We start from the raw sequence: 26,583 nt of genomic DNA, 5'->3' as shown, positions 1-26,583 counted from the left end.
TATAATCAATCATCCCCAGCTTTGGGAGCTTAAAGAGAGTTTCCACTTAAAGGAGGTGGGACTGGTGTGAAATTATTAATCAGAACTGGCTACATAATTTGTGGGGCCCAATACAAAGGGAAAATGTGGAACCCCTTGTTTAAAAATGATTAGTAATTTCAAGACAGTGACAGCTGAGCATTAAACTAGCCATGTTATTAATAGTTTATAGTCTCAAAATTCTAACAATAATTTTAAATTGAATGGGTGGTCTAATGCACTATGATGGGCATGAAGTTTGTACTTTGTTTATTCTAGTATGCTTATGAAAGAATTATCTTTAATATAATCATCTTATACAGAATGGTAGGAGCTCCTGGTGTGATTTCCATCAAAAATAAAAGTGACAGGCAAAAATGGTTGACTGTTGAAATCAACTATGATCCTAAATACAATCTGGAAAAATAAAGTCTCTAATATATTTCATTGTCATTCTGTGTTATTTATCCTATTCCTGACCAAAAAATCCTGATGAATTACCTTTTTATAGATCATGTTTTGGGAGAGGTAAATGCTCAGTTTCAAAATACTGCATTTATATCTTTATGTAAATTGCTTTGCATTCATACATGTGCTCAGCATCCACACTTCCAGAAAGGATGGTAACATTTCTCTCAAAGATCTTTTTATATCTTTTCCAATTTTGGATTTATTTCTTGCCTGCTTTATCGAGGATTTCTATCTTAAGAGCAAATAACTGTTCAAGAAATTAACTGGGTTTGGAATTTCTGCACTGCCGTTCCAAATAGGGCTAATTGGATTTAGTATATAAGGCGCTTCCTTCTTCTCATTAATAAATGATGGCACCGCAGTGCCAGCAGCACCTGGCAGGGATTCAAGAGCTCTTTGCTCTAACTCAGAAATGGCTCTTCTGGGCATCTAATTCAATAGACTGTTACAAAAAGGGCAGACATCTTTAAAACCCCCAAACTTAAGACAGATAACACAAACTAAAAACTACCTAATCCTAGAAAGAGATGACTCACCTGTTCAATATCACTGTTCTTCCGTGATTTGTATATAAATTCTCCAATGGCTACAAATACAGAGAGGACCAGTCCAGCAGCCAGAACAATGAATATGCCCCCAATATTTTCTACTCCCAGAGCACTGGCCTCTTTGCTGTCTTCCTCTGGGCAGCCATTTCCCCGCCACCACTTTTCTTTCATCATATGCAGTTTGCCCTCTTCTTGTAGTTGAAGGATAGCGATAGTGATTTTATCCCGGTAGGGAGAGCCTGTAAGGAATGTCATTTGGATATTGGTCACCAAAGGGTTGAAGATGTCAGGAAGGATTATTGTCTTAAAAGTAACTACTTTATGGCTGTTGGGAAATCCCAATCCACAAATTGATTGGCAAAGGGCACACAAGTTGAATTCTATATTTTGAAAGATCAACATAATTGGAGAATGGATAGCTGACATGCTGAGATTAACTCTTGCCCAGGCTGTCTATTCCTTTTAAACAGGGAAAAGCTGAGCTGGGGATTCTGTGACATACGCTTGCTTCTGGTGAATTTTTCATAAATCTCTCCCCACGTCGGGGGATTTTGTTGTTCAGATTCTATTTTTTCTCAGTTGTTTAATATTGTGACAGTCTGGCTAGATGAATACCTGTACCATCTTGTCTTCTTCCTAGGGCAGAAGCTAGACATTTCCCAGTCTTCCTTACAATTCATTCAGTATGGTGATGTGATCAGTCTCCAGCCATTAGGAGCTGAAGTGACATAGGACTATTTCCAGTCCTATTTCACATTCTCCCAACGTGATTCTCTAGTTTCTCTCTCCCTTTCCCCAAATATGCAGTAGGAAGGAAAGGACTTCAAGGCACTAGGGATAGTGGAACCACCAACTGGAAGGAGTTTGGGTCCCAGGATGACTACATGAAGAAGTCTCTCTTTCAGTCCATGTCAGACCATGACAAGCTCAAGAAACATTTACTGTGTAAGCCATTTGAAAATAGCAAATGTTGGTTACAGTAAATAGTCCATACTGACTAATACACTTAGTAATATGCCATTAATATTAGGTTTTGGATACTTCAAAGGTTCTACAAAATTCAGTTAGGTTTGGAAAATTTGCAAGGACTTCATTGATATTTTTTATACTCAAACTTCTAGTAATGTCATCAAACTTTTAATTATGTTGAAAGTACTGGCATCTGTCTGTAGCCATAGCTTGTCCAGTACTGGATTCCTATGCCAATTAATGCAAAGGAAGAGATTAAAAGATGGTAAGATGCATTTACTCAATTTTTCCTTGGATGTTAAGAATTTTCGTTAGCATTTCTTCTACTCATTAGGAAGGTAGTACACCTTGGCTCTTTCTGTTTGCAAACTTTAAAGTTCTTTTTTGGTAGAAATTAAAAAAAAATGCAAAAGATAAAATAGGAAGTAGAAAAATGTGTCATCTTAGAACCAAAAGAGATCTAGAAATCATATAGTCCAGTCCACGTATTTTAGACTCCAAGAAATTTAGGATGTGAACGCATGAGTAAAAGTACTAGTTACTGGCAGAGGCAAGGATTTAACTCATTTCCTCTTACTTCTTACCTAGTGTTATTTCCAGGAAAGCTGTTTTCTCTACTCCACAGCCTGCCCCCCTTCCTGCCTTCAACCTCCACATACACAAACCTTATGTTCCATGGCATATTTTATGTTGGAAAAACAGAAGGTTCACATTGTGGCATTTGTCATTTTTCTTTCTTTCCTCCCAAGACTTCCTAAAGTCATTGTCAGTAGTCAAAATCAAGTTTAAAAGAAGAGCAAAATGTTTTGGAGTTAGATTGTGGCTTGTTCAATTAAAAGAATGGATTTTTGGTGAGACAATGGCTCTTGTAAACCAAATTAAAAGATATTGACCGCTTGCTTAAACACCCCCAGAATAATGGTTAGTGTCAAAATTAGCACCATTCACATACCCATAGCATGTGAGCAATTAAGTGAAACCAGGAGAGCTTTGCTTCAATGTATAATAAAATGCTTTGAAGAGCCTAAGAATGATTCTTACGGTAGCAGTTGCCACTGTAATCCTAGCAGTATGCACAGTGGGCCCTCAGTAAATGGTGACTGGTGCTCCCCTTCTGCCTTCAGGCTGCACAGTACCTGAAACATTCAGACAGATGGGGATCGGATCTCCGTTTAAAGTTATTCTCTAAGGAGGGTAATTTCCAGCCTCCTGGTAACCTGTTTAAGCCATAACTGCTCTCATTGTCTTGAAGCTTTATTTCAAATCCCTCAGGAAGCACATTTCCAGAACTTTTGTCCTGAGAGTCTCAAAGAAGCAAAGGCTTCAATCTTGTGTCGTGACTGAGCTGACTTTGCCAATCTTTGACCATGGGAAAGAGTCTGAAGCCTTCAGGGAGTCAGTGAGAGCAAGAACTGAAGTGTGTGGAGAACTTTTTGTATCTGAATATATTTTAGCTTCATTCTTTGTTGTTACTTAAGTGGACTGAGTGACATGAGAAGTGATTTATGACAAGTCACTTGAAAAAGCATATATATATATATACACACACAGATCTTCCCAAATAGCAACTGAGCTTTCTTAAAGAGTCAATTCATCATAGAAGAAGCATCTCACAAATTTATCCAACAGCTGTATTCCCAAGGGATGTATTCTCTCTGAGGCCTGCCATCTGTTCCAATTATTCCTTCATTGTTTTTGGTTTAAAAGCCTGACAGGTTTATAACCAGTATGAAAAATTCCTGGAGTGTATTTCTCTTTATCTAGGGAGGGGGAAAGGCTCTTCAACTTTGGATCCTGTGTGTCAGAGTATGGGTGAGATTGGCAAAAAGTAGACTGAATTGGAACATTCAAATCTCTATATCATATCATATAAAATACAGTGATACTCATCAGAGGGTCAGCCTCATTTACAGGAGGCCAGAGTAATTTTTAAATTGCTGCATTGATTCAGGACTGTTGCAGAAAGAAGCCCCTTGCTTCCTTTCTATTTGCCCTACCCCCAAATTTTAACCATAGTGTTATATTCTGTTCATTGGAAGAAATGCCCATGAAAAGTCTCATAGTAAAGGACAAATATTCTCAGGAGGAGTGAGACCCATTGTTATTTTCCATCATTATTGCCAGACAGGAAATCTGGTGAGCAAGGCCTAGTTGAAAGGTGGTCAGATGGGCTTATGGGGTGGAAGACAAAATGAGAAAAGTGCAGTTTTCAACTCTACAATTTAAACATAATTCTAGGTGGAGACCACAATTACTGCTCTGAGAAGATGCAGAATATAATGCAATCAGTCTTAAGGTCTTGATTTGGAGTGATTTGGGCAAAAGCAGCCACTCCTCGTGTTTTTGTCTGACTTATGATCCGTTGATCGGCCCATTTGCCTGAAGGCAGAAGTTATGGAATATATAAAAATAGCATCTGCCTCACTCTCCCCACCCATGTTATCAAAAATGAGGTGACAAAGCTTGGTTGGGGAAATAGACTTTTTTCAAAAAGAGTCACGGTATTCTTTTAATTAATGTCTAACAATCCCACTGAGTCCCCTGCAGAACATGTTGGCTTAATCACAGGAGAGTTTTCCATTTGGGGAAACACAAATATACACTTTACTGGCAGTATTACTACTGTCATCAGGGAAAGTTATTGAAAAGAAAGAGACCAGAAAGTATTATAGTTTCCTTAGCTGAATCGTTCTGCAGATTTATTCGGAATACATTCTTAGTAACAATAATAGAGTTAATTTCTCCGTAGCATACATTTCTAACACCAGTTAGCAGGGAGTAAAATTGGTGTGTGTTCATGCTGAAATGTAAAGAAAGTTGATCTTTATTTGGTTAATGAAATTAATACTGATCAAAATCTGAATATGGGACACCTAGTCTCTCTTTTTTTAATGAATTTGTGGCTGAATGTCCTAATATTAGGACAGTCCACTTAAAATCCGAAATTTTAAGCTTTTCAATTCATTTTTTTTAAGTTTGTTTATTTTGAGAGAGACAGAGAAAGAGAGCAGGAGGGGCGGAGAGAAAGGGAGAGAGACAGATAATCCCAAGAGAATCCCCGCTACGGGGCCTGACTTCACAAACCATGAGATCATGACCCGTGTCGGATGCTTAACCGACTGAGCCACCCAGGCACCCCTAAAATCTGGGTTTTTTAATTTTTTTTATTTTTATTTATTTATTTATTTATTTATTTATTTTTATTTATTTTTGGGACAGAGAGAGACAGAGCATGAACGGGGGAGGGGCAGAGAGAGAGGGAGACACAGAATCGGAAACAGGCTCCAGGCTCCGAGCCATCAGCCCAGAGCCTGACCCGGGGCTCGAACTCACGGACCGCGAGATCGTGACCTGGCTGAAGTCGGACGCCCAACCGACTGCGCCACCCAGGCGCCAAATCTGGGTTTTTTTAAATGAAAAATGGAATCTCCACATACTTGTGTTCAAATTCTCACACGTGCAACTGACTAACCTAAAAGGCGGGTGCCCCCTTTAGATGTGTCATGCGGTCTCTAATTTTCCAAAGTTGCTACATTCCCTATTGCTTCCTCAAGCAAACAAGCTTATTCAATTATAATATCTGCTTGGCCTCTGTAAGCATTTGAATTTTTGATCCCTGTCTAATGTTGAGGGTTGGACTGGACAATCCCTTTCAAAAAACAAAAATAATACTATCTATAAACAAGCACATCTAATCTACCTTGGATTCTTTATAATATGACATATGACTTGACTGTAACCAAGATTTCTGCTTATTAGACTAGCCCGGTGGTCTAAGATGGCCTCTGATTCCTCTTCTTTGGAATGTTTATCATGGGGCACCTGGGTGGCTCCGTTGGTTAAGCATCTGACTTTGGCTCAGGTCATGATCTCACGGTTTGTGGGCTTGAATTCCACGTTGGGCTCTGTGCTGACAGCTCAGAGTCTGGAGCCTGCTTTGATTTTTTGTCTCCCCCCTCACTCTTCCCTTCTCCACTCATACTGTCTCTCTCAAAAATAAGATAAACATTAAAAAAAATTTGGAATGCTTATCACAAAGTTACTAATGACTCATTCGAGAAAAGCATATTACCACCATTCCCGAACATTATCCAATACACTTTTCTATAGAGAGGAATCCATAATCGTCCTTTAAGTATAGAATATAGTTCTATATGTTAGACACACAAGAAAACCTTGCTGTATGTGTCTGTATGCCGACAAGGCAATAATATCCCTAGAGAAAGCAGTAGCACAAAATGCAGAAATAGGAATATTTGGAGGTTTTAGTTATCCTTGACTGTATCTAACACATTGCCAGAAAAAAACTATAAGTTAATCTTTAACTTTTTTCTTTTATAGATATAGTTTTCATTTTACTTCTATTGACATGGAACTTTAGCCTTTCAATTTTTATCATCTACATGCATAATTAATTTCATTATATTCTAATATAATTTAAGATAGAAAAATTATATAGGCATGTATAGGTACTGAAGGAAATAACGTCAAGAGGATTAATCAGGAAGATATTCTTTTAAAGATATTTTTTGAGCAGGGCACCTGGGTGGCTCCGTCTGTTGAGCATCTGACTCTTGATTTCAGCTCATGTAATGATCTCACTGTTTGTTGGTTTGAGCCCCGTGTCAAGCTCTGCACTGACATCTTGGAGCCTGCTTGGGATTCTCTCTCTCCCTCTCTTTCTGCACCTCCACCCCCCTTCCCAAATAAATAAATTAATTAAAAAATTTATATAAATAAAGGGAAGAGTTGTTCCTTGTCTAAAAAAATATTTTTTGAAGGTAAAAATAATACAGTCTATATATTCAAACAAATATCCAGTGGTAGAACTCAAAAGAAATATGGATTGAAAGTTTATTAAGTTAAATATCTGGGAATGGTCAATTCAAAACATGCCTCTGATCTACATGAGTATTTCCCTTATTTATTGGTCCACTAAAGGCATTGTAGGACTTCTCAGAGTGTGGAGTAGGTATCTCTGAGTTTATTCCCTTCTATCCTTCATAATTGACATTGCCCATCTCAGTCTTGGCTGATGCCTTGCCTCTCTTACCGATAGGTGTTCCCACTCCATAACCTTTGGAGTCAATGAGGCCCCCAATCTGAGTGAGGTTGCAATTTCTCTGCGTCACATACTCAATGCTGGTGGACTCCATCAATAGGGCATAGTCAGTGGTGAGTACTCGTTGGATCCCTTCATCACTGTTTTTTACCAGGGCTGTCTGCTGCCTGCTGCTCATAAATGCCCACATCTTCTCATAGGTAGATATCTTTGATTTCTGCAGGTAAAGAAAGCACACCCCCCCAGCAAAAGAGCTCTGAGAATATGCATCCTAAAGCCATTCAAAATCCCAGTGGTCCAAATAGTATAGGGATTCTTCCTTTTCACATAGGAAGCCAATGTTGATGATCCTTGGACTTCAGTTTGGTAGTTGAGCCGAGTCCAATTCACTACAGGGAAACATTGGAAGCACTGAGGCAACCATTGAAGGAAAAGGGGATCTTGCCAATTAACGATGTAAGACATTGGCTCAGAATCCTTTTGCTGCTTTCAGTTGGGGAAGAAAGAACACTGTTATCAATGACAGCATTTGCCTAATGAAATGTGGTCACTAAGAACAGATCTTCAAGGCCCATTGGGCCAAGGAGTGACTAGCTAACTCCAGGACTCTACTTACTGACTCCATTCCCCTTCATCTACTTACCTTCAGTTGGCATTGTCTTACTGCTTTCTGGTATGTCCCTCTCAATACCTGACAGCATGCCTTTGCTGGGGACAGCCTTGAGATAAATCACATGCTTTCGCTGCTTTATTTATGAAAGAACTGCCATTCACTCTCATATTTTCTAGAAAACTTAGAATATAAATGTTCTTTTCAAGTTGAAATTCAGATCAGGAAACTGTGCTGTATTTATATGCTTTTTATGTACGTATTCAATTTTAATTGCAACTATATTTTAGAAAATGAGGACTGAATATTTCATTTCAAAGTGTTCTATGATTTTGTCTTTTCCCTTATTCAGCTTTTTGATAGATTCAATAATAAACCATAAATATGATGCATATGATATATGCATCTATACATTACATTATCTCATTGTCTTACTTTCTTTGTTAAAATATACTTTCATATTGCATAGATATGGATTTTCTATTCTTTTGAATAATGATCTATGATTACACATTTTACATTTTACTCTGTAATTTCCATATTTTTCCAATTTTTTTCCTGAATTTGTCTTCATTTGCATCAACACTCCCCTCCATTTGTTTTGAAAATGAAATACATTATGGGAATTACTGATAATTCTGAGCTAATTCCAGCCCCTACACACTAGACAGCATCTTTGGCAAGCATAGGGTATATCATCTCAGGAGTGCAGAGAAGCTTAAAACATGATTTGGGGCCATAAGCAATAAATGGAATACCTGTGGAATCAACTCTGGCGTGGTTATTCATGCTCAAGTGGTCCTGGGGGCTCACTTAATTCCTAACTCTATTTAGGACCTGGGTTAATGCTGTAGGCTTTATGAGTTAAGGGAGGACAGATGGCTTTATTTTGGATTGTTAGGCATTTGAAGATCCCCCCTGAGAAACGTCCTGTGAGACAAACAACAATTCAATAAACAGTACCTTATAGATACTGGTATTTTATGGAAGCCATTCGATCACGATTAGGCCCCTGTGAATTACTCCTCAACCCCAGAGATATCTGCAAACTGGAGCTCATGTCTCCAAGACAAAGGCATGCTTTTTGGGAATAGGGTCAATGCCTCATTTGTTGGATGATTTCAACCTCTAAGAAAGAGATAATGTTAAATTTACAATAAAGAGCAACTCAAAGGAGTGCAGGGAGGTCAGTCTGTCTTTCGGCAGTAAATACACATCTGGGAAAATTATTCCTCCATCAGGGAACTACTTTAAGGGAAAATAATTTTCTTAGAAGTATGAAATTTTAAAGTTGTCAGAGACTTTAGAAATTGGCTCATTCAAACCTCCGTTTTCAGAGAGGAGAAAATTTTGATGTAGAAGATTTAGAGACTTCATGAAAGTCACAGAACTAGTTAGTGTCAGGGCTAACACTGGACCCCAGGACTCCCAACATCTTAAATTAGATGTTCTTTCCACTGGACTGTAATGATCTTGGGAAGGTGGATATCCTTATTACAAAATTTCTTCTGAGAATGAATTTAATTTCATTTGCTCTACATATGACAATATAGCTTAAATTCATAAACTCATTCTCTGAAGCAGCTTGCTATTTTGTTTCATGTTAACACAAACTTGGAGTCAGCCTCCATATAAAAAATCCCATAAAACATCTATTTTTTTATCATGTTTAAATTTTATTAAAAATGAATGTTGTAAATGGAAAACTGGATTTTTAGCCTAGGGAAGTTGAGGACAAAACAAAGTAAATGATTGGTTCATTTATGGTAAATGGACAAGTGTTGGGAGCCTAGGAGTTTAAGGTCATGGAAGGAGATGAAAAGATTCAACTCAAAACCTACAAGCCTCTTATTGAGCCTTATCAGGTGTGGTTCTCAAATTATCTGCTGTAGGGGTTGTCTAACTTTTTAATACATGACAGACCTATCTGTGGTCTTATTACTTGTGATTAGCATACAGCTTGTATAACATGTGGCTTACTAAGAGCACTCAACAGCCCTCAAGGAGAAGTATCTGCTGATCATGTACTTGGTGCCATCACATAATCCGTGAACTACACAACTTATAAACTCTTAATTTCTTTTCTTATCTCGTCACACCTTGGTAACACAATGTTCCTTAAGTTAGCATGCTCTTCATACCACAATATGAGTAGTCTTCTCTATGGAGTTCTTCTTCTATCCAGAGGTCATGGATCTAATTCAACCACAACTACTTCTTCCTTCTCAGAGTAGAAGGTTATTCCTGATATGAAGTCCCTGGGGTGCTAGAGGGGAAGTCTAGCTGGCATGGACTCCTTTGAAGTGTCGAAGGCAAAACCTTCTTCTCAGTAAGAAAACTACCATTTGGTAGAGCACTTGGTCAAGTTGAAGGTACAGGAAACATTCTACAATTCCTCTGACCCCCTCTTGTTATTCTTGCTGGTGCTTAATGATGGTAAACAAAATGTAGCAGAGAATAGCACCCTTCTGCTTCCATTTAAAATTCTCTTTCATCATTTAGCAATTTTGCTATTATGGGGCTCCATTGTATTCCACATTTGGAATTGTAGACTATTTGAGAAGCGGGGGAGCTTAGAGATATGGGAAGACCCAAAATGTGGCTACATAAAAACATTTTCAACTGCTAGAAATATCTGTAGTTGGCCCTAACACCTTAGGACACAGTCAGTTTTCTACCACTGGAAATCTACAAGAAGAACTGCATGATTGGCACAGTTTGCCTTCAGGATTCTTTAACCTCCATGTTCTACTCTCTGGACCAACTCCTTTGTATTATTTAACTCAGGTCCTGACTTTGGAGACACACAGAGGGTCACATTTAGTTAGTGAAAGAACAAGCACAGAATTAGGATCTCTTTCCTCTTTACCCCTGAGTTCTGGCCATTGTCATACCCTGTTTTGTAATGTTTATTTTTTATTAGGTCAAAAAGTACCCTTTTGATAGCCATTAGATTTATTCCTTTTTAATACATTTTCCATTTTTAAGACACAAGTCTTAATAATTCTTTTTTTAAATTTATTTTTATTTTTTTTAATGTTTTTATTTATTTTTGAGACAGAGACCAAGCATGAGTAGGGAGGGGCAGAGAGAGAGGGAGACACAGAATCTGAAGCAGGCTCCAGGCTCTGAGCTGTCAGCACAGAACTCAACACGGGGCTCGAACTCACAGACTGTGAGATCATTACCTGAGCTGAAGTCGGATGCTTAACCGACTGAGCCTCCCAGGCACCCCACAAGTCTTAATAATTCTTAAATGGAACTGTTCGAATGATAGTCTGGATAGTTTTGCGCTTCTAAATCTTCTGTAGTCTCAGCCTGCTAAGTCATTTTAAATAATACATATTAAAAAAAATAGAAGCAGTGAATGCCTCTTATTTCAATGAATATGCCAAAGGTTAATTAGAATATTTGTAAAGTACTCCGAGCTTCTTAGCAAAAGTCACTAAAACCGAGAAGGTTTCATTTATTAAATCTTAGATCATCTTTTTTTTTTTTTCCTTAATACTGCAGGAGCATCAGGTTTCAATAATTTCATTTTGCCTGGTTAAATCTGATTATGTGGCTCTTCTGATGCCGATGAAACATTGTTGGCAAAGATTAAGCATTTTTTCATCTAAAATCTGTTATAAGAGAGTGCTATAGCATCTCCATTTGATGACCACCATTTATTGTTTTTTGGTCTCCCTATAGTGCATGGGAGTTAAACACTCACTGGAAATGATTTACAATGTGTCTGTGTGCAGTTAAAAACTACTTATTGAAAGCAGTAATAAGAACCAGAACATGCAGGGTTTACTGTTTGACAAACAGTATTCTAAGCACTTTGCATATATTAATTCATTTAATCTTCATGGTGATCACATGAGAAAGATTCCATTACCATGTCTGTTTTATAGGTGAGGAATCAGAAAACCACATGAGGAAATGATAAAGCCAGGGTTTGATTCCAGCAATATGGCTCCAGGGTCTGTGTTCTTAAGCAATGGGGCCGGGGTGGGGGTGGGGTGGGGGGATCCACAGGGGATCTGTTTTAATACACAGAACAACAAACTCATGACTTGGCTAGTTTTAACAGCTAAGTTTTCTAAAGAAACAATTGCAGTAAGTAGCATTGGTATTTTTCTGATAATCAGAGCCCCCTGTACCTCTTGTAGTCATCATGTAACATATGGAACTATTTACATAAATTTAGACAAAACGTAAGTATTTTCAGGAGTGTGATAGTTGGGACCTAGGAAGAAGTGTGGATATTGTTTATATTTTTTCCTTTAACAGTATTTTGTATTTCATATAGTTCTGTTGTTTTCAGTTTCAGGGTTTCTTCCTGTGTGTATAAATATGTGTAAATTCTTCAGTGTAAGATGGTCTTAAGACTGGTAGAACCTCTGTCTTATAGACATATGCCTCTAATATCTCATTTTTACTGAGATAAGCATTATTTATCACAATATTTCTTGAACCAGGTTATAAAGTTTCGACATTGGAGATGTATAATCCTATTATTTAGTAAAATGAATAATTGTGCAATTCTATATAAGACCAATACATCTGAAGACTTTATATAGAGATCCATGTTTATATATGCTTATATATATACATATACATATACATATACCTATATATAAGCATATATAAATATACATATATATATATATATATATGCATAACCACACACACATACATACACACTGGGATAAATTATTAATATTTGATCTTTATAACCTTATTAAAAGTGATATTATAAATGTGGTGAATATATGCACGTTTAACAAATAAAATGCCAAAACCAGTTACATTTTAAAACCTTCAATTTACTTTTTTTCTTGAGATAAATCCTGATTTAAGAACAATCTTAAAAATCAATCAAAGATGTGGAAATCATCTATGTAGAAATCCAAGCTTTGGGAGCAAATAGTTGCCTTCAAAGCAATCATTTTCTAAAACACACACAATTAAATATATTATTTCATTAAATAATACATTCTCACGAAATTTTAAAAATATTTAAATTACAAAAATCACTTCGAAAGATCTAAGAAAACATTTATCCTTATAGTGAGGGCTTCCGTCTTTCAAATGTATGTAATATGATCATTGCAGTTGATCATGCTCTTACCTTGATAGAAAGTTATGACATTTGCAGAATCTCCAAGGTTTTAAACATTCATGTTCCCCTTTAAAAAACTCCCTCAGTGGGATTTAAACACCTTTGCTAAAACATTTTTCATGTTTTTTTCCTCCTGTCTAGAGTTAAAGATTGGTCCATTACAGGCAATATTACAGGATTTGAAAAAGGTTAGCTTTAATTGACCTCATAGATTTCTTCCCAAACAAATACAGTTTTAACCTACGGGACTTAACATTTTGGGTACTGGTGGTAAAATTAGCTGAATCTTTCAAACACAAGCTAATATCTTCTTATGCAGAGAAGTTTGAGAAATGTCTTTCATTTTGTGCTTCCTTATATGACTATTTCTGTCTGAAACCTGTCTCCTCATAATGGCTCATTGCTTCAGTTCCACTGGTGTGGTGCTCAATAACTTTTTTGAAATGTCTTTGGGCTTGATGACAGCTCCTAACCACCCCCTGGAAGGAGATTATAAAGGTTAGAGAGTCCCTTATTCCCATAGCTGGTCCAAAGTCCGTAGACCATGAAAGCCAGAAATGACAAGTCTGTTACGATTTTTTTAAACCTATTTTATCCAAGTCATTTTAGACTGAATCATGATCTAATCTGTGTAATCCTCTGGCTTGGGTCTGAGAGGATAGTGATTTGTTACAAGGCAAGCTTCTACTGCGAAACATTTCTTACATGAGTATTTTCTACCTTTCTGGCTCACAAGGAACTTCTGATGTTCACACCACTTCCTGTCTGCACAAGACATGCTACTTAGTCACATGTTGCATTGTATTTAACAAGTCTGTGTGCATCTTGTCTCTTGATTGCTCTTCAGGTCTTCAAGCTTTGTACACACTTTTATACCTGTCCCTCTCTTGTCTCTTACAGTGCCAACCTCAGGTACTGGTCAAATTGGAGATCTTAGAAAGCATATAAATTAAGATGAATCCATCTGAACTACCTTACTCTGCTTCTCAGTTGAATTCTAAGGACATCCTCACCGTCTGTTTCCTACCTACCATCTGGAAGTAGTTCTTCTGCAAACACCATGTATACATTTAGGAAAGCTTCCAAAGACTAAGTCTTTGTTTGGCCTGGCCTCTGGAGGTCTTTGAGATCTTGGGGGCACAGGTATTTCCTCTGGATTTCTTTGTCCGTTAGTAGAAGGCACACCTTCCAGAGATCAGAGACAGTAAGAAAGTTGAACAAGGACAAAATTAGAGTTTTTTAAATCCACAGGAATTAGAAAAGTAGGACTTATAGGTAGGGGTGTTGAATGCTAATGGTGATGACGTTATTGGTGAAAATTACAGTAAATTCTAACATCCTGATTGTTTGCAATTTGCCAAGTAGTATTGTTAACACATGACCTCTATGAAGTTATTTATTCCTTAAAATAATCTTATAAGCTAGCTTTTATCCTCAATAAACAGAAAGGGAAATCAGGGGCAGGGGTCTAAAAAACTTGCCAAGGTCAGTATAGCTAATAAGCTAATTATTATATTAACAAACCAATTACTATCTTAGCTGATATAGCTAATAAAGTCAGAATCTGAAGCTATGCTGCCTTGCTCCAGAATATGTAATCTGAAGCACTTCACCATAAATTTTAATTTATATCCCAGCAATTGGTGTTAGGCATATCTCCTGAGAAGACTGGCTGGTATCCTCTATCTCTGAACAATAGACTGGCACCATTATTCTGTTTGGAGGTTGGTTTGCAAGGGGCATTGGGATATCCTCCTTTTTAGGCCTCAAACTGTGCTTAGACTTTTTACAACAATGCCTTCTTTAACTGGAAAAAAAAATGTGACTTGCTAAACTGTCATCATGAGACCAAAGTTTGGACTATTCCCTTTACCCTGAAAGGTAATTAATAGAATTACATCAAGGAGAAAGAACAGAAGTTTTGTACTTTCCTTACCTTCTATGAGAGATGGAGAAAACTAATGTCTTAGTGCTCCATTATGAAAGGGAAAGCTGGAGCTGGATGCCATTGCTGTCAATTTTCTTGGGTATAAATGAGGTAATGGTTCGTGTTGACCTTGGGGATGCTACACCCACGTTGTGTCCACAGGTTGGCCATGAACTGACTGATCTTTGTACTTCCTAAGATGCTGGTGGTGGTCTTGGGGAGTTAGAAGGGCAGGGAAAACTTTTACCGTTCAAGCGTTTGAAACAGTAGAAAGAACCAAGAAATTCTGCAGCAGAGAGTTGAGAAACCAATCCAGTTAATATCATATTATGATTTAGTATTATCCCTAGTGGGATAAAGAAAAGGGAGTTTGCTGAAAAATTCTCCCAAATGAAGTCTCTTGAGATTCTAAATTATTAAAACACTGACTTATAAAAAGAGTCCATTTATTAGCAATACAAACAAGACAAGGAGAAATAAAAGATCCCCAAATATCAGGGGATTTCCTGAGACATCTTCAACAGTCCCTGGATGGCTGATAAAATACTCTTCCTCTCTTTAAACTTGTCTTGGTAGTTGGCCTAGTGGTAACTGACATCCTTTGAACAAATAGATATTATATCATCCCTAGTGTTGAAGACTTTAAGACTCAAAGTGCTGACAACCTTGAGAAAATATAATGTTTAATAAGCATCATTAACAGAGTGACTTTGGCCACAAAACTTAAGAGTTGTTCCTTTCTCTGGACAATATCAAATTCCAGATGTTCACCTAAAGCTTTGTGAATGCATGTGAAATTGCATTTATGATTTAACCCTGGTTTTCTTGTGTAAACACAGTCTCTGATGACCAATGTAGTTATTCTGTATACAAATGACTCAGTGAAGGAAAACTGCTTCATCCTTTCCTGTCTTAGACACATAGTACCTTGACTAACACTTGCTTAATAGATGTCAGTTTATTCCCTCAGCCTTACCTGAATTCAGATGGTAGAGAGTGGAATTTCACCTGAGCTATTTGAACAAATTAAATTTTGGGGTGTTTTTCATATTGAAAATCAAGTAAACTAAATTTGAAATCTAGGGTTGTGCTGTCTGCAAGAGTAGAAAAGTCTAGCGGAAAAAAACCCAATAGATTTTGACTGAAACTTTAGTAAGCAACTTCTGGCCACACTTTTCAAAGAGAAACTTCTCTAAATTCTTGTGGTCTAGAGACCACATGTGAGCAATTAGGGTATTTTGTGTCTTCACAAATTTTGATAATTTCTACAGTTCTTTCCTTTTAGGTACTTCCTATTCCGTAGCTCTAAAAACCATTTAGAATCAACTTGAAAACAAAAGGACAGATTTCTACCATTTGGATGCAGCCAGAGGTAGGAAAAAAAAAAAAAAAAAGTTTCTTCCCCTGGGAACAAAAGCACTTGAAGTTACACTGTGTGTGATAAGAAAATGCTTCTTATTAGAACCTTCCTTGTGGTTGAGTGGAGATGAGACCCATCTGAGCAAATGGATTATGACCCCAAAATGGATTCTGATCCAGGTTATACTAGGCGAAGACGGCTTTTCTTACTCATTCAATAGCCCAAGAGAGGATATTGTGTTCAATTGAGAGAAAGTGAGGGAGGGAGCCCCGATGGCACAGTCGAGGTGAAATGGTAGTGAAGAGCACGGTCAGGACTGAGGTTTTTGACCATTAACTACTGTCACTCAGTGACTCCAGGTGGAACTACCCTGAGAGCTGACAGCCTGGAATGTTTCTTTCCCTTGTGGAGTAATCCAGCTTAAGAACCCTGAGTGTGTATCCCTCTGAAGCTTTCTGACAGCTTGCCTCCCTCAAGGGGAAAACTAAATCGGATTTAGTCCTTGTTCTCTTTTTACAAATAAATTCCTTCTTGATAAATAAGGTTGCTGGGCTACAAGCTAACTTGTAAATCGAGGAACATGGCAACAGTGTCTTTTCCTGTGTGGGTCTCTATTATCCCTGCTGCTGTGGTCTGAATGTGTCCCCTGAAATCTGTATGTTGGAATCTTTAACTCCCAAAGATGATGGTATTAGGAAGTGAGGCCTTTGGGAGGTGTTGAAGTCATGAGGAAGGAGCCATTATGAATGGGATTAGTGCCTATTAAAGAGGCTCCAGAGAGAACCCTTGTCCCTTCCTCCATGTGAGGATACAATGAAGAGTCTGTGACCTGAAAGAGGGCCCTCAACTCAACCATGCTAACACCTTGATCTCAGACTTCCAGCCTCCGGAAGTGGAGAAACACATTTCTGTTTTTTATAAGCTACCCAGTCTGTGGTATTTTATGACAGTAGCCTGAATGGACAAAGACACTTGCTCTCTTCCCTCCCTCCATCTTTCTTAGAATTCATTAGTACATTTGTTTGGTTTTTGGAAACATGTTTTCTGAGGTCCTGCTATGTGCTAGGCATTGCTTTAGGTTCTGGGGACATAATGGCAAACAAAAGAAAGAAATTCTCTACCTTCAAGGAGCTTACTCTGAGGTTTAGCTGAAGCCTGCCTCTTCCATTGACAGATTTGTAAATTTGGGGCAAGCTATTTAACTGAGTTGTGCCTCATTTTCTTTGTATAATGGGGATAATATCAGTACTTGCCTCAAATGGTCTTTATAAGGATCAGATGAGATCATCTACGTAGAACATTTAGAAACAGAGTGCGTGGCTATGAGCTAGGGTGCTGGGCATGCTGCTACTTTTCACTGCTGTTGCTGGTACTATGATCACATTCTTTCTCCCTGAGATGTTTCTTGAATCATCATTTGCCTGGTGACCTGAGAGACCACTTTCATTTGTGCCTCATTTTCAGGGCCAAGGAGCAAGCAGGAACCCTCTATGAAAATGCCCAGGGAGTAGAAGTTGTGAGAGTAGCTCGTGACTGTTGTAGGGAAATGCACTATCCAACACACTGTAATGTGGCCACCCCAGGGTCCTGCTGGAATAATGGGGACCAGCACCCTTTATATACAAAGAGGCATGTAGGCAGAAGGAGATCAAAATGAGGCCAAGGGATGCTTTGTGAATACACAGATGATTTGCACAGGAGCAACGTCAGGCCCATTGCTTTTGCAAACGGCAGCCTCTCTCTCTTCTGTATTTGTAGTATACATCCAGAAGGTAGGAGAATCTTCTCTGCCTCTACTTATCTACTTCCCAATACTTTAAAACTTTCTGATACTGATGAAAGAGGTAAATCATTTCAGATTTTTTTCAGACATACCCAATTCTACTTTGGCAATGTCCCTCAGTCCTATATGTCTTGCAGGTAACTTTCCTGGTTTCTGACAAGCATCGTGATGAATCACTAGCTTGGAGTAACTTCTGTCTCTCCACACTATCGATTTTACAAAAATCTAAGCTTTCAGAAGCTTGGAAAGCCATATATTTAATGTCATTTGTCCTTAAAACAACACTCGTCTAGGGAAGAAAAAATCACTGCCCTTTATACATTCACTAAATCAATGACATATTTCTTAAAATGAAAAGAATGTTTAAAAATCATTTTTTTTTTCTAACAGAGAGGAAAAGTAAATCCTAACTTTTTATGGTGCTCTGTTTTTGATAAACCTCTGGGTATAGTTTACTCTTAAAACAAAGTAATTTTTATTTATTAATTATTGTTAATTGTTGAATAAAATTTACTGCATAAGTGGTACCTGTTTTGGTGAACCAATACTGGTAACAACGAATTGTTCCTTTTTTCACCCTTAGTTTTTTTATTCCTAAATTTGTATCTACTCAATCCTGGGATGACAACTTCATTTTTGGTAATCTAGATGTGAAACCTTGACACAGGTGTTTTTAGAATTTATTTCGGTTGCGCTACTGTTTTTCTTTTTCTTTGTCTTCACATGTACAGTTGCCTCTTAAAAGAAGGTTCTAACCCATCCCTGTCATAGACCAAGCTTGTGACTTTGAGCAGATAATTTAGCTTCTGAAGGCTTTGTTCTCTTCATAAGTAAAGCCAAGGGCTGACCTTCATGATCTCTAAGGTGTTTTTGTTATCTCTACACCTCCCAGGATCTATTGAAATCCCATCACCCCGCCTACCCATGGAGCCTATTGTGTCTGAGATTTCATAATAAAAGTACTAAGGCTTATTTCATAGGCAAGGAAGAAATCAGTTGCATCACTCTAGGTAAGTAATTACAAATACTTGAACAATGAAATGCACTTGACAATAAAACTATGTGACTCTAACTTTAATTCTCCTTTGGTGCTTTGGAAGGCACTCCAAGCTATTGGAAAGCTTCAGGCTACCCTGGTGGCACCGTCCTCACTGGTGCAGATACAATATTTGACTGGACTCCCTCAGAATGTTTTTGGTTCTGAATCTCCAAATAAATTCCAGTGTCAATACGTTTATTTGTTACCCGTTTCTATCTCATTAGATACAGAACAGAAAGAACAAAACAATGATATTCAAGTATTCTGTAATCTGATTGTCAGAATTTCAAATTAAGGAATCTTCGTTTTATAGGTTCCATGCATGAGTGATTAGTTAATGGGTAGTTGAGCTGTATTGAGAAAACAGCATTTTTGTTGCTGTTGTTGTTCTAGTGACGGCAAGAAGGTACTGACCTATAGATCTGAGTGTACTAAACTGGGGATAGAGGAACCAGAGAAACTGCCTTATACTGACTGCTGGGGGCACATAGGTTCCTTGTAATGGGAGTGTGTCATAGTAAATTTTATTATTTTTTTTAAACCTGCCCCCCCCCATCTTTATTTTTAAGAGAGACTCTTCTATTCCACGTTTCCCTCCCCTCGGTATGAGGTAACCATTGAGAATCCATTGTCAGTTTCTTACCTTGAAGAAGGTCATTGTGGATCCATCTCTGACTGCCCCATATTCTATTTTGGTTTGCTTTGCCAGATCATCTGCTGAATCTATGGGGGATTCCATTCTCTCCACTGTCAAGAAGGCAGCCAGGTTGGCAGTGTAGGATGAAATGATGATTAAGGTGAAAAACCACCATATCCCGCCAACTATTCTGGTTGATAGAGCTTTGGGCATCAGCTCTGATCCTGTGATGGTGTCACCAGAATAAGAGTGTTAAGCAAAGTTAAAAGAGAGAAGACTTTTGATTCAACACTAGTCGAGAGAGATAATGCATTTTTGTGACATGAAAATTATAAAGCCATCAAAGACTTGCTCTCTTGTGTGTAGGTGAAATAGAAGTATTTTTTCGAATTAGAGCAAAATCTAAATAATCTTTTTCACTAATCACAATTACTGCTTAAAATGCAACTTACTGACATCTCATGGTATTAAATGTGTTTAACCTTGAGATATTGTATGTCTAAAATTTATAGAGTTAGTTTAGTTGCTTAGATCTGAGTTTGTTTGCTTGTTTTTGTTGAAAAGTCAACCCCCAATCTTTGGATGCTTTTATTAAACTTTTAGATATGTATCTTATTGTGTGAAATAAAGTGTTATCAGTTTTTATACAGCTATGAAAACTTTGAAGTGCTAACATATTTTTATTTAAGGTTAAAGGATATGAGAAACTTTTAAAAGATTAACATATTATGCCATTTGTCTCATGTACTTTAATAAGACATTAAGATTTTACAATAAAATGAAATAGGATAAAGCCACACTTGACAGCAGATGAATCCTTTTTCATTGTTTTATGCTACTTTTAAAGTCAAAATTATTTTTTTTCTAATGTATATTCTTAATTGACTGAGGAGAATGTATTCACTGAAAAACATACTTTTGTTTTTTTAAAGTGCTCTTTTATTAATTATACATCGATGACTGGCTGTTTCTTAAGTGGAAAGGGGCTCTTTCTGGTAAAAAAAAATCCATTTTTATATGTCATCCAATGATTATTATTGTGAAAGATAACATGGAGAGGCACTTAACATGTTTTCTAAGAGACCCTTTCTCTCTAAAAGAAAGGGTCTATGGGCCAAGTGTCCTTACACAAAGGTTAGACATTTGTGAAAACTCCTTAGCTCAAAACTGTTGGTCAACCTGAGCTATGAAGGTCAATGAATCCAGTAGTAGAATTAAAAGGGGCAGAAGGGGATATGCAGGGCTCATTCCAATTGTACTGATTCATGGGTGGATTTTGGCTACTCTGCTTGCCTGAAATTCACCATGAGTTCTGTACTTGGCATTTCCTCCATGAACTTGGGGGCATGATAAGTTTATATGACTAGTTAAAAAGTGGAAGAAAAACACCCTAAATGTAAAAATCCAAAACGTGAAGTAGAACAGGGGAAATATCTGGTTTCAAAGATTCTTTCGCTATTCTGATTGGGTGTTTTGAAGTTTTGTAGTCAATGGCTTAAGATGGAAAGGGGAATTGGAGTTTACCAATCTACAGATAAATGAGTTTATGCTCAAATTTAATCTACAAACAGACACACATATTGCTCATGAAATCAAAGCCAGCTCGGGGCTCATGATAAGCAGATCAAGGTTGGCAGAGTTTCCGGGAGTTGAATTAACAGATATATTTTCCTAATGCTCTTAGGAAATCTAGGAGCTTTATTCTCTTTTAATGAGGTAAATAGTTTCACTGCGATTTGTATTTCCTTCTTTTGTTTGTTTGAATTTGGGTGTGTAATATTACACAGATTTATAATAGTTTCCATTAAATTGCCTCCAAGGATTTAGTGGGATAGTTTGTTGCTGTTGTTTTAATCTTGTGGTTTAATGGGATTTATATGCCTGTGGGTGTCTGTGTGTGTTTAATGCCCAAGGTTGTTTCATATCTTTGTACTTAATTGATCTAGCAGCCTTTTGGCAGTGTGATATTATTTAGATCTTTAGTTGCTTATCATTAAAATACCATTTATTTCATAAAATAGCCATGGGAAAGAAGTAATACAGTTAATATAGATATATTTTCTTAGCTTATAGTTATAGATTTTCTCCTATAAATTTATCCTTATGTTATTTTGTAGCATTCGTGAAAATATAAGGTAGTAATTTGTTATTTGTGTAATTATGTATTATGTTATGTGGCAGCAAAACTGGATAAACCCATTGATAACCAACCTCTGACAGGTAACAAAAAATACAAATTTGCATCTAGCATATTTAAAATAAATGTACTTTTGAATGAAGTTGTGGAAATTGAAAAAAAATAATTAGTAGAAACCTACTCAGATTGCATTTTAAACCCTTGGCATAGGATATAAATTAGATTTCTGGATATGTCATTGTGTTTTTTATTTTCACATAGTTTTGTGACTTTCATGACCCTCAGTGTTAACTGAAATACTTAGAAATGGCTTTCCTCAAATAGAGATGATCTGTCCAAGTTCAGAAGTAGAGAGAATGAAGTTATGAAAGCAATAAAAGTTGAGTGAAACATCCTTAGAAAATTTTGGGATGAGAGACAATACTTGCTGAAGTCCCTTTAGTGCCTTTTACGGCAGACATGACAGCCAATCCTGATCCAGACTTTGCTCACGCTCTGTAGAAAAGAGAAAGTCTGATCATCACATTAAAAAAGAAATTAAACAAATGGTTTCCAATTGAGTACAGTGACAAGCTTCTGCTAACAAGAGAGAGCACAACAGTTGATACAGAAGGTTGCTACCTGGCCCAATGCCACATGCTAAAGACAGATGCACTAGGAGTCATCGGTACCACAAATTTGTATACGATGATATTTCAACTGACAAATATTTTTAAACTTCTTGAAAAACAAGCAGAGTCTGGTTGGGGCTGACTGTCATGTACCCAAGGTAGTGGTAACGATCAGACACTGCATCCCATGGTTTGCTGTGGATGATGGTAAACTCCAAACAGAATATGAAAGAGATTTGGGGAGCTGGGTGCACTCATATGACACGAGGCAGTCATGATCATATATACCTGCATGGACTTGCTGCGTGCTCTTTGAAACCCATGTCTATATTTTTCTATTCTAATGGTATAGAAAGGCAAGCTATAGTGTGTGGGGGAGGGGTCAGTCTCCTTATTTTTTGAAAGTAATTCCTTACAAGATAAATGTCCTAAAAATTAAATGCATTGGTAAAGCAGTATATAGCTTCTAATGGGTTTTCCTGCAGAACTTAAAGTTCTGTGCTATGCTCTAAACTTATCCAACTGATTCGTAGTAAATTAGATGCTATGTCTATACGTATTTAACGATGCCCACATAAACTATGCTGAACTGCCAGATGAGAGAATTTACTCACTTTCCTCAAATATTTGGCATTTCCACACTACAGACCCTTGTTCTCTCTCTCTCTCATTTGTAGACACAGAATGTAAACATTTCCAGTGGTATTACAACAACTCCCTTATGAGGAGCCTTAGGTTCACCCCCAAGTAACAAACATGTTTAATATATATTCTTGTTGAATTTTCTTTGCCAATTTATTTAGCAGCTTATTGTCAAATGAGCAGATTATTCTAAAACGACAGCATCTGTGACTTATGATTTTCTTAAATTAATGCATTTAATCTTGGGAAGTCTTTTCTAGACCATACGCCTAGAATCAAAGCTGAGGAAAATCCACGAAAGCGTTGGATTTCTTCCAAAGTTTAAAAAAACTCCCTCCTCCTTCCCCACCAAAATCAAAATCCCCACATCATAGAAACTATAGAAAATATATTACAACTCTGTGGATTGAATTTCATGTCCTCAACCTTGAGAGTTTACTGTTGCTATGCTTACTGATCAAGGAAGACTGTGAAAAGTTCCAAGCTAAGATGGATCCCAGTAGGGTTGCCAGAGTGGTAACAGTTTAGTTAGTGTCAGCGATTGGAAAAATGTCAGCCAACTTAATTTTCAAAGGATTCAAATTCCACTCCTTTCGAACCCTTGGCTTGCACAGTTATGGCTGAAAAGGAAAGATCTGATACCTCCACCTGTGCAAATTTGTAAACCATTTCTAAGGTACTTTAACCTTTACTTCCTTCTAGGAACATTTGTATTCACTGCTTGGTAGAAGTCTTATTTTAGAAATATAGCAAGAGGTTCCATTTAGTTCACATTTTTATCTTTGCTATTTTTAGAACTGGCTGGGAAGGTCAGGTTCTATTTTTTTTTTTTTTTTTTTTTTTTTTTTTTTTTTATTCCTGAGATGGTTTTTCAGCCTACCCTCTCGCTTTAGGGTGGAGTTTACCAGCAACAAAGCCTGTCAGCAGACTCTGGGATGCCTGTGACAAAGATGGGCAACCGATGTACCTTGCTGCATGAGAGCGCCAACTCCAAACCAGAAACTATTTAGTAAAGTAAAATTGTTTTCCACCACATCTGAGTCAGGGTTGCATGGGTGGGGGTTATACCACTCGTAGGGTGTAAACCTGCATAGTTAACAGAAACAGTCTGTAAACATCAGATAAATGCACGTGGCACCAGCAAAACTTGCTGAGCAATACAGAAAACCCAACAATCAATGGTGAAAGTAATCAAACCCAAACAGTAAAGGCAATATTCATCAACTTACAGCTTTGGTGGGCAAGGTTCAAAGGAGACTTGAGACATTATATTTACCAAACTTCTTATTTCTAGGCCAAGTGCTTTGGTTGGCTGGAATTGTACGTCTCCGACCTACATTTACTGAATTCTTCTGAGGTTTCATTCATTTCCATTTTACTGAACAACTAGTTGGCATGTAAAGAAAGGTTCACTCATCCCAAGTGTTTACCCCACCAAGCAACAATGACTGCTACATACACTGGTTTCATACCAAGTGTCAAGATACTATGTTGCTAGAGGCTGGGGGACACAAAGTGAAGGGGTGTCTTGCCTGCGAGGGGCATCTGTGGACAGATGCTTAAAAGAAGTATGTGGTTTAATGATTTCATAACGCATCAAAAGACCTGCAATCGTGAAAAAATTAGTGAACAAAAAGAAGGTGTGGATTTGGGGTATATTCGATTTTGTTCAGTTCATATATGGAAAGGAAAATCATAATCTTTCAATGAAGAGACAAAGTTTAAACTTAGAAGTATCCTGGACCAGGGAATAGGGATAGGGTTCATGAGTGTTAACTCTATAGCTTGTCTCCCTGGAGAGCTTTACATTCAAATTTCCCTTTTGATTTGTTTTTATTTTGTTGATAGAATGACGGATTGTAGTCACTTGATCAGCAGTCCTAGCAGGTTAGGAAGTCGATCTTCAACAGGTCACTTAACCTCTCTGGTCTCAGTTTCCTTATTTGTAAACAAGATGGAATCCAGATATCTCTGGGATGTGTGATAATAAAAATCTGGGGAAGAGATTTTTGGTTCTTTCTCTGTTTTCGAAAAATCTGTCTGACCTTTGTAGCCCAAGGAGTTGCCTGCTCTGTGGTTATTTTGTAGGGCTATCTTGCCAAGGGGCACTTATTTTTCCAAAGAGACATTAGCAGATGCTCGGCAAAGTGATCTGGAAATGATTTAAAATGCAGGAGTCCTTAGGCTGGAAGCTTTGCCATTTGCCATTGGGTCCTTTGAATGCAAGCAGGAGCGTTAGAGTAATGTTAAAACCCCATAAAACCGATGAGAACATACGGAATGCTCTCCAGCCATAAGGTTTCAGCAGTAAACAATAGCAGGTTGCTGACACAATGGGGAGAACTGGGATTAAGGTGAATACATTATCTAGAGCGAAAAGCAGGGCACACTATGAATCATGCACAAGGAACTGGGCAGACCCTCTGAATGCAAAACCATTCCCTAAAACCCTGGACACCTTCTGGAAAGTGTACAGGGTCTCCTCATCGGAATTAGGGGTACCAGGATAACAGCCTTATAGTTTATGCCACAATAATGGTATCCAACTCATTACTGAACCTTCTCCAAAGCTGCAGGGTTCACAGCGCAGGTTCCTGTGAAGCTTGTGAATATAACTGCAATTGATAATGCCATGCCAATACATTTTAATTACTGTTTCAACAATATAATTAAGTTTTGAATTTATACACTCTTCTAACCATAGTAGTTTACTGAGCTGAAGAAATGAATACCGATATTAATGAACCCACTAATTGAAACAGTATGCACAGTAAAGATGCTGTTACTTCAACAATATCATTGTCACTTGTACAATAATTTAAAAATACTAATTGCAATAAATTAGGAGGCTCATGCACTCAAAAGGAGGAGTTTTCTAAACAGACCATAAAACCTGGCAACCACTAACCCCCTGATAGTCAGGTGTTTCTTCCTCATGTATGTTCTGATCAATGACCTCACCACTTCCTCTTTGAAATTCTGCTTTTAACTTGTGTCAGTGTTTCATACTTTGCAGTTCTAAGTGAACACTTAGTCTAATTTTCTATGGAAAAAAAGAAAACTGCCTAAGCAGCAGTATGACTCTGCCTGGTCTGCAGAGATATTTGAGGTTCTTTCTCTCTAGGACTCGGAGTGATTTGGGGTTGGACTGAGGACTATTAGCTATCAGTAGGATCCTGGACTATAAGACGCTGGTTTTTCATAATGCAATAGACCCACCTGTTGCCTGGATGTAGATATTTCAGTTTGAAATGCCCAATGCCTGCTTAAAGGTAGCCAACGTGACAGCAATGCCAGCATCAGGAAGGCTGGGGGAAAATTAATATAGGACCCGCACAATGATATTCTGAAGTTGCTATTCCCAATTGATACTGATCTTTAGTAAAATAACAGAGAAAGGTACAAATGTGCTTAGAATCTGTGTCAAAATTTGCATATAAAGGAGTAGCATTACGTTGAAATATAAAGGTTCATCTTGGGTTTATGTTTATATATGCCAAGCTTTTACTTGAATGAAAGATATAAAACAATCTTCAGACTGAAGATCTCTAATTAAGGGATTCTTTTTATGGCTGAGAATGAATATTGGACCTCATGAAGAAAGGGAGATATGTTCATTTTTTAAAGGGGAGAGCTCTATTTGAGTTTGTGATAAAACC

At 37.5% G+C, this 26,583-nt stretch overlaps 1 protein-coding gene across 8 annotated transcripts in view; it reads right to left on the bottom strand.

Moving 5' to 3' along the window:
- GRIK1 (glutamate ionotropic receptor kainate type subunit 1) overlaps positions 1-26,583 on the bottom strand; it is a 369,367-nt gene that overhangs the window by 16,926 nt on the left and 325,858 nt on the right. For all 8 annotated transcript variants that reach the window (XM_042956726.1, XM_042956729.1, XM_042956727.1 and 5 more), the window contains 4 exons: positions 23,892-24,010; positions 19,541-19,758; positions 7,060-7,285; positions 1,026-1,276 (listed from right to left, as the gene is read on the bottom strand). In XM_042956726.1, coding sequence (XP_042812660.1) covers positions 1,026-1,276; positions 7,060-7,285; positions 19,541-19,758; positions 23,892-24,010 — 814 coding nt within the window. The remainder of the gene's footprint in view (positions 1-1,025; positions 1,277-7,059; positions 7,286-19,540; positions 19,759-23,891; positions 24,011-26,583) is intronic.

Source organism: Panthera tigris, chromosome C2 (assembly GCF_018350195.1).
Source record: "Panthera tigris isolate Pti1 chromosome C2, P.tigris_Pti1_mat1.1, whole genome shotgun sequence".
In the NCBI taxonomy this organism is placed as follows: Eukaryota; Metazoa; Chordata; class Mammalia; order Carnivora; family Felidae; genus Panthera; species Panthera tigris.
Note: the sequence above shows the minus strand (reverse complement) of the source record. Positions and strands in the feature narration are given on the sequence as shown.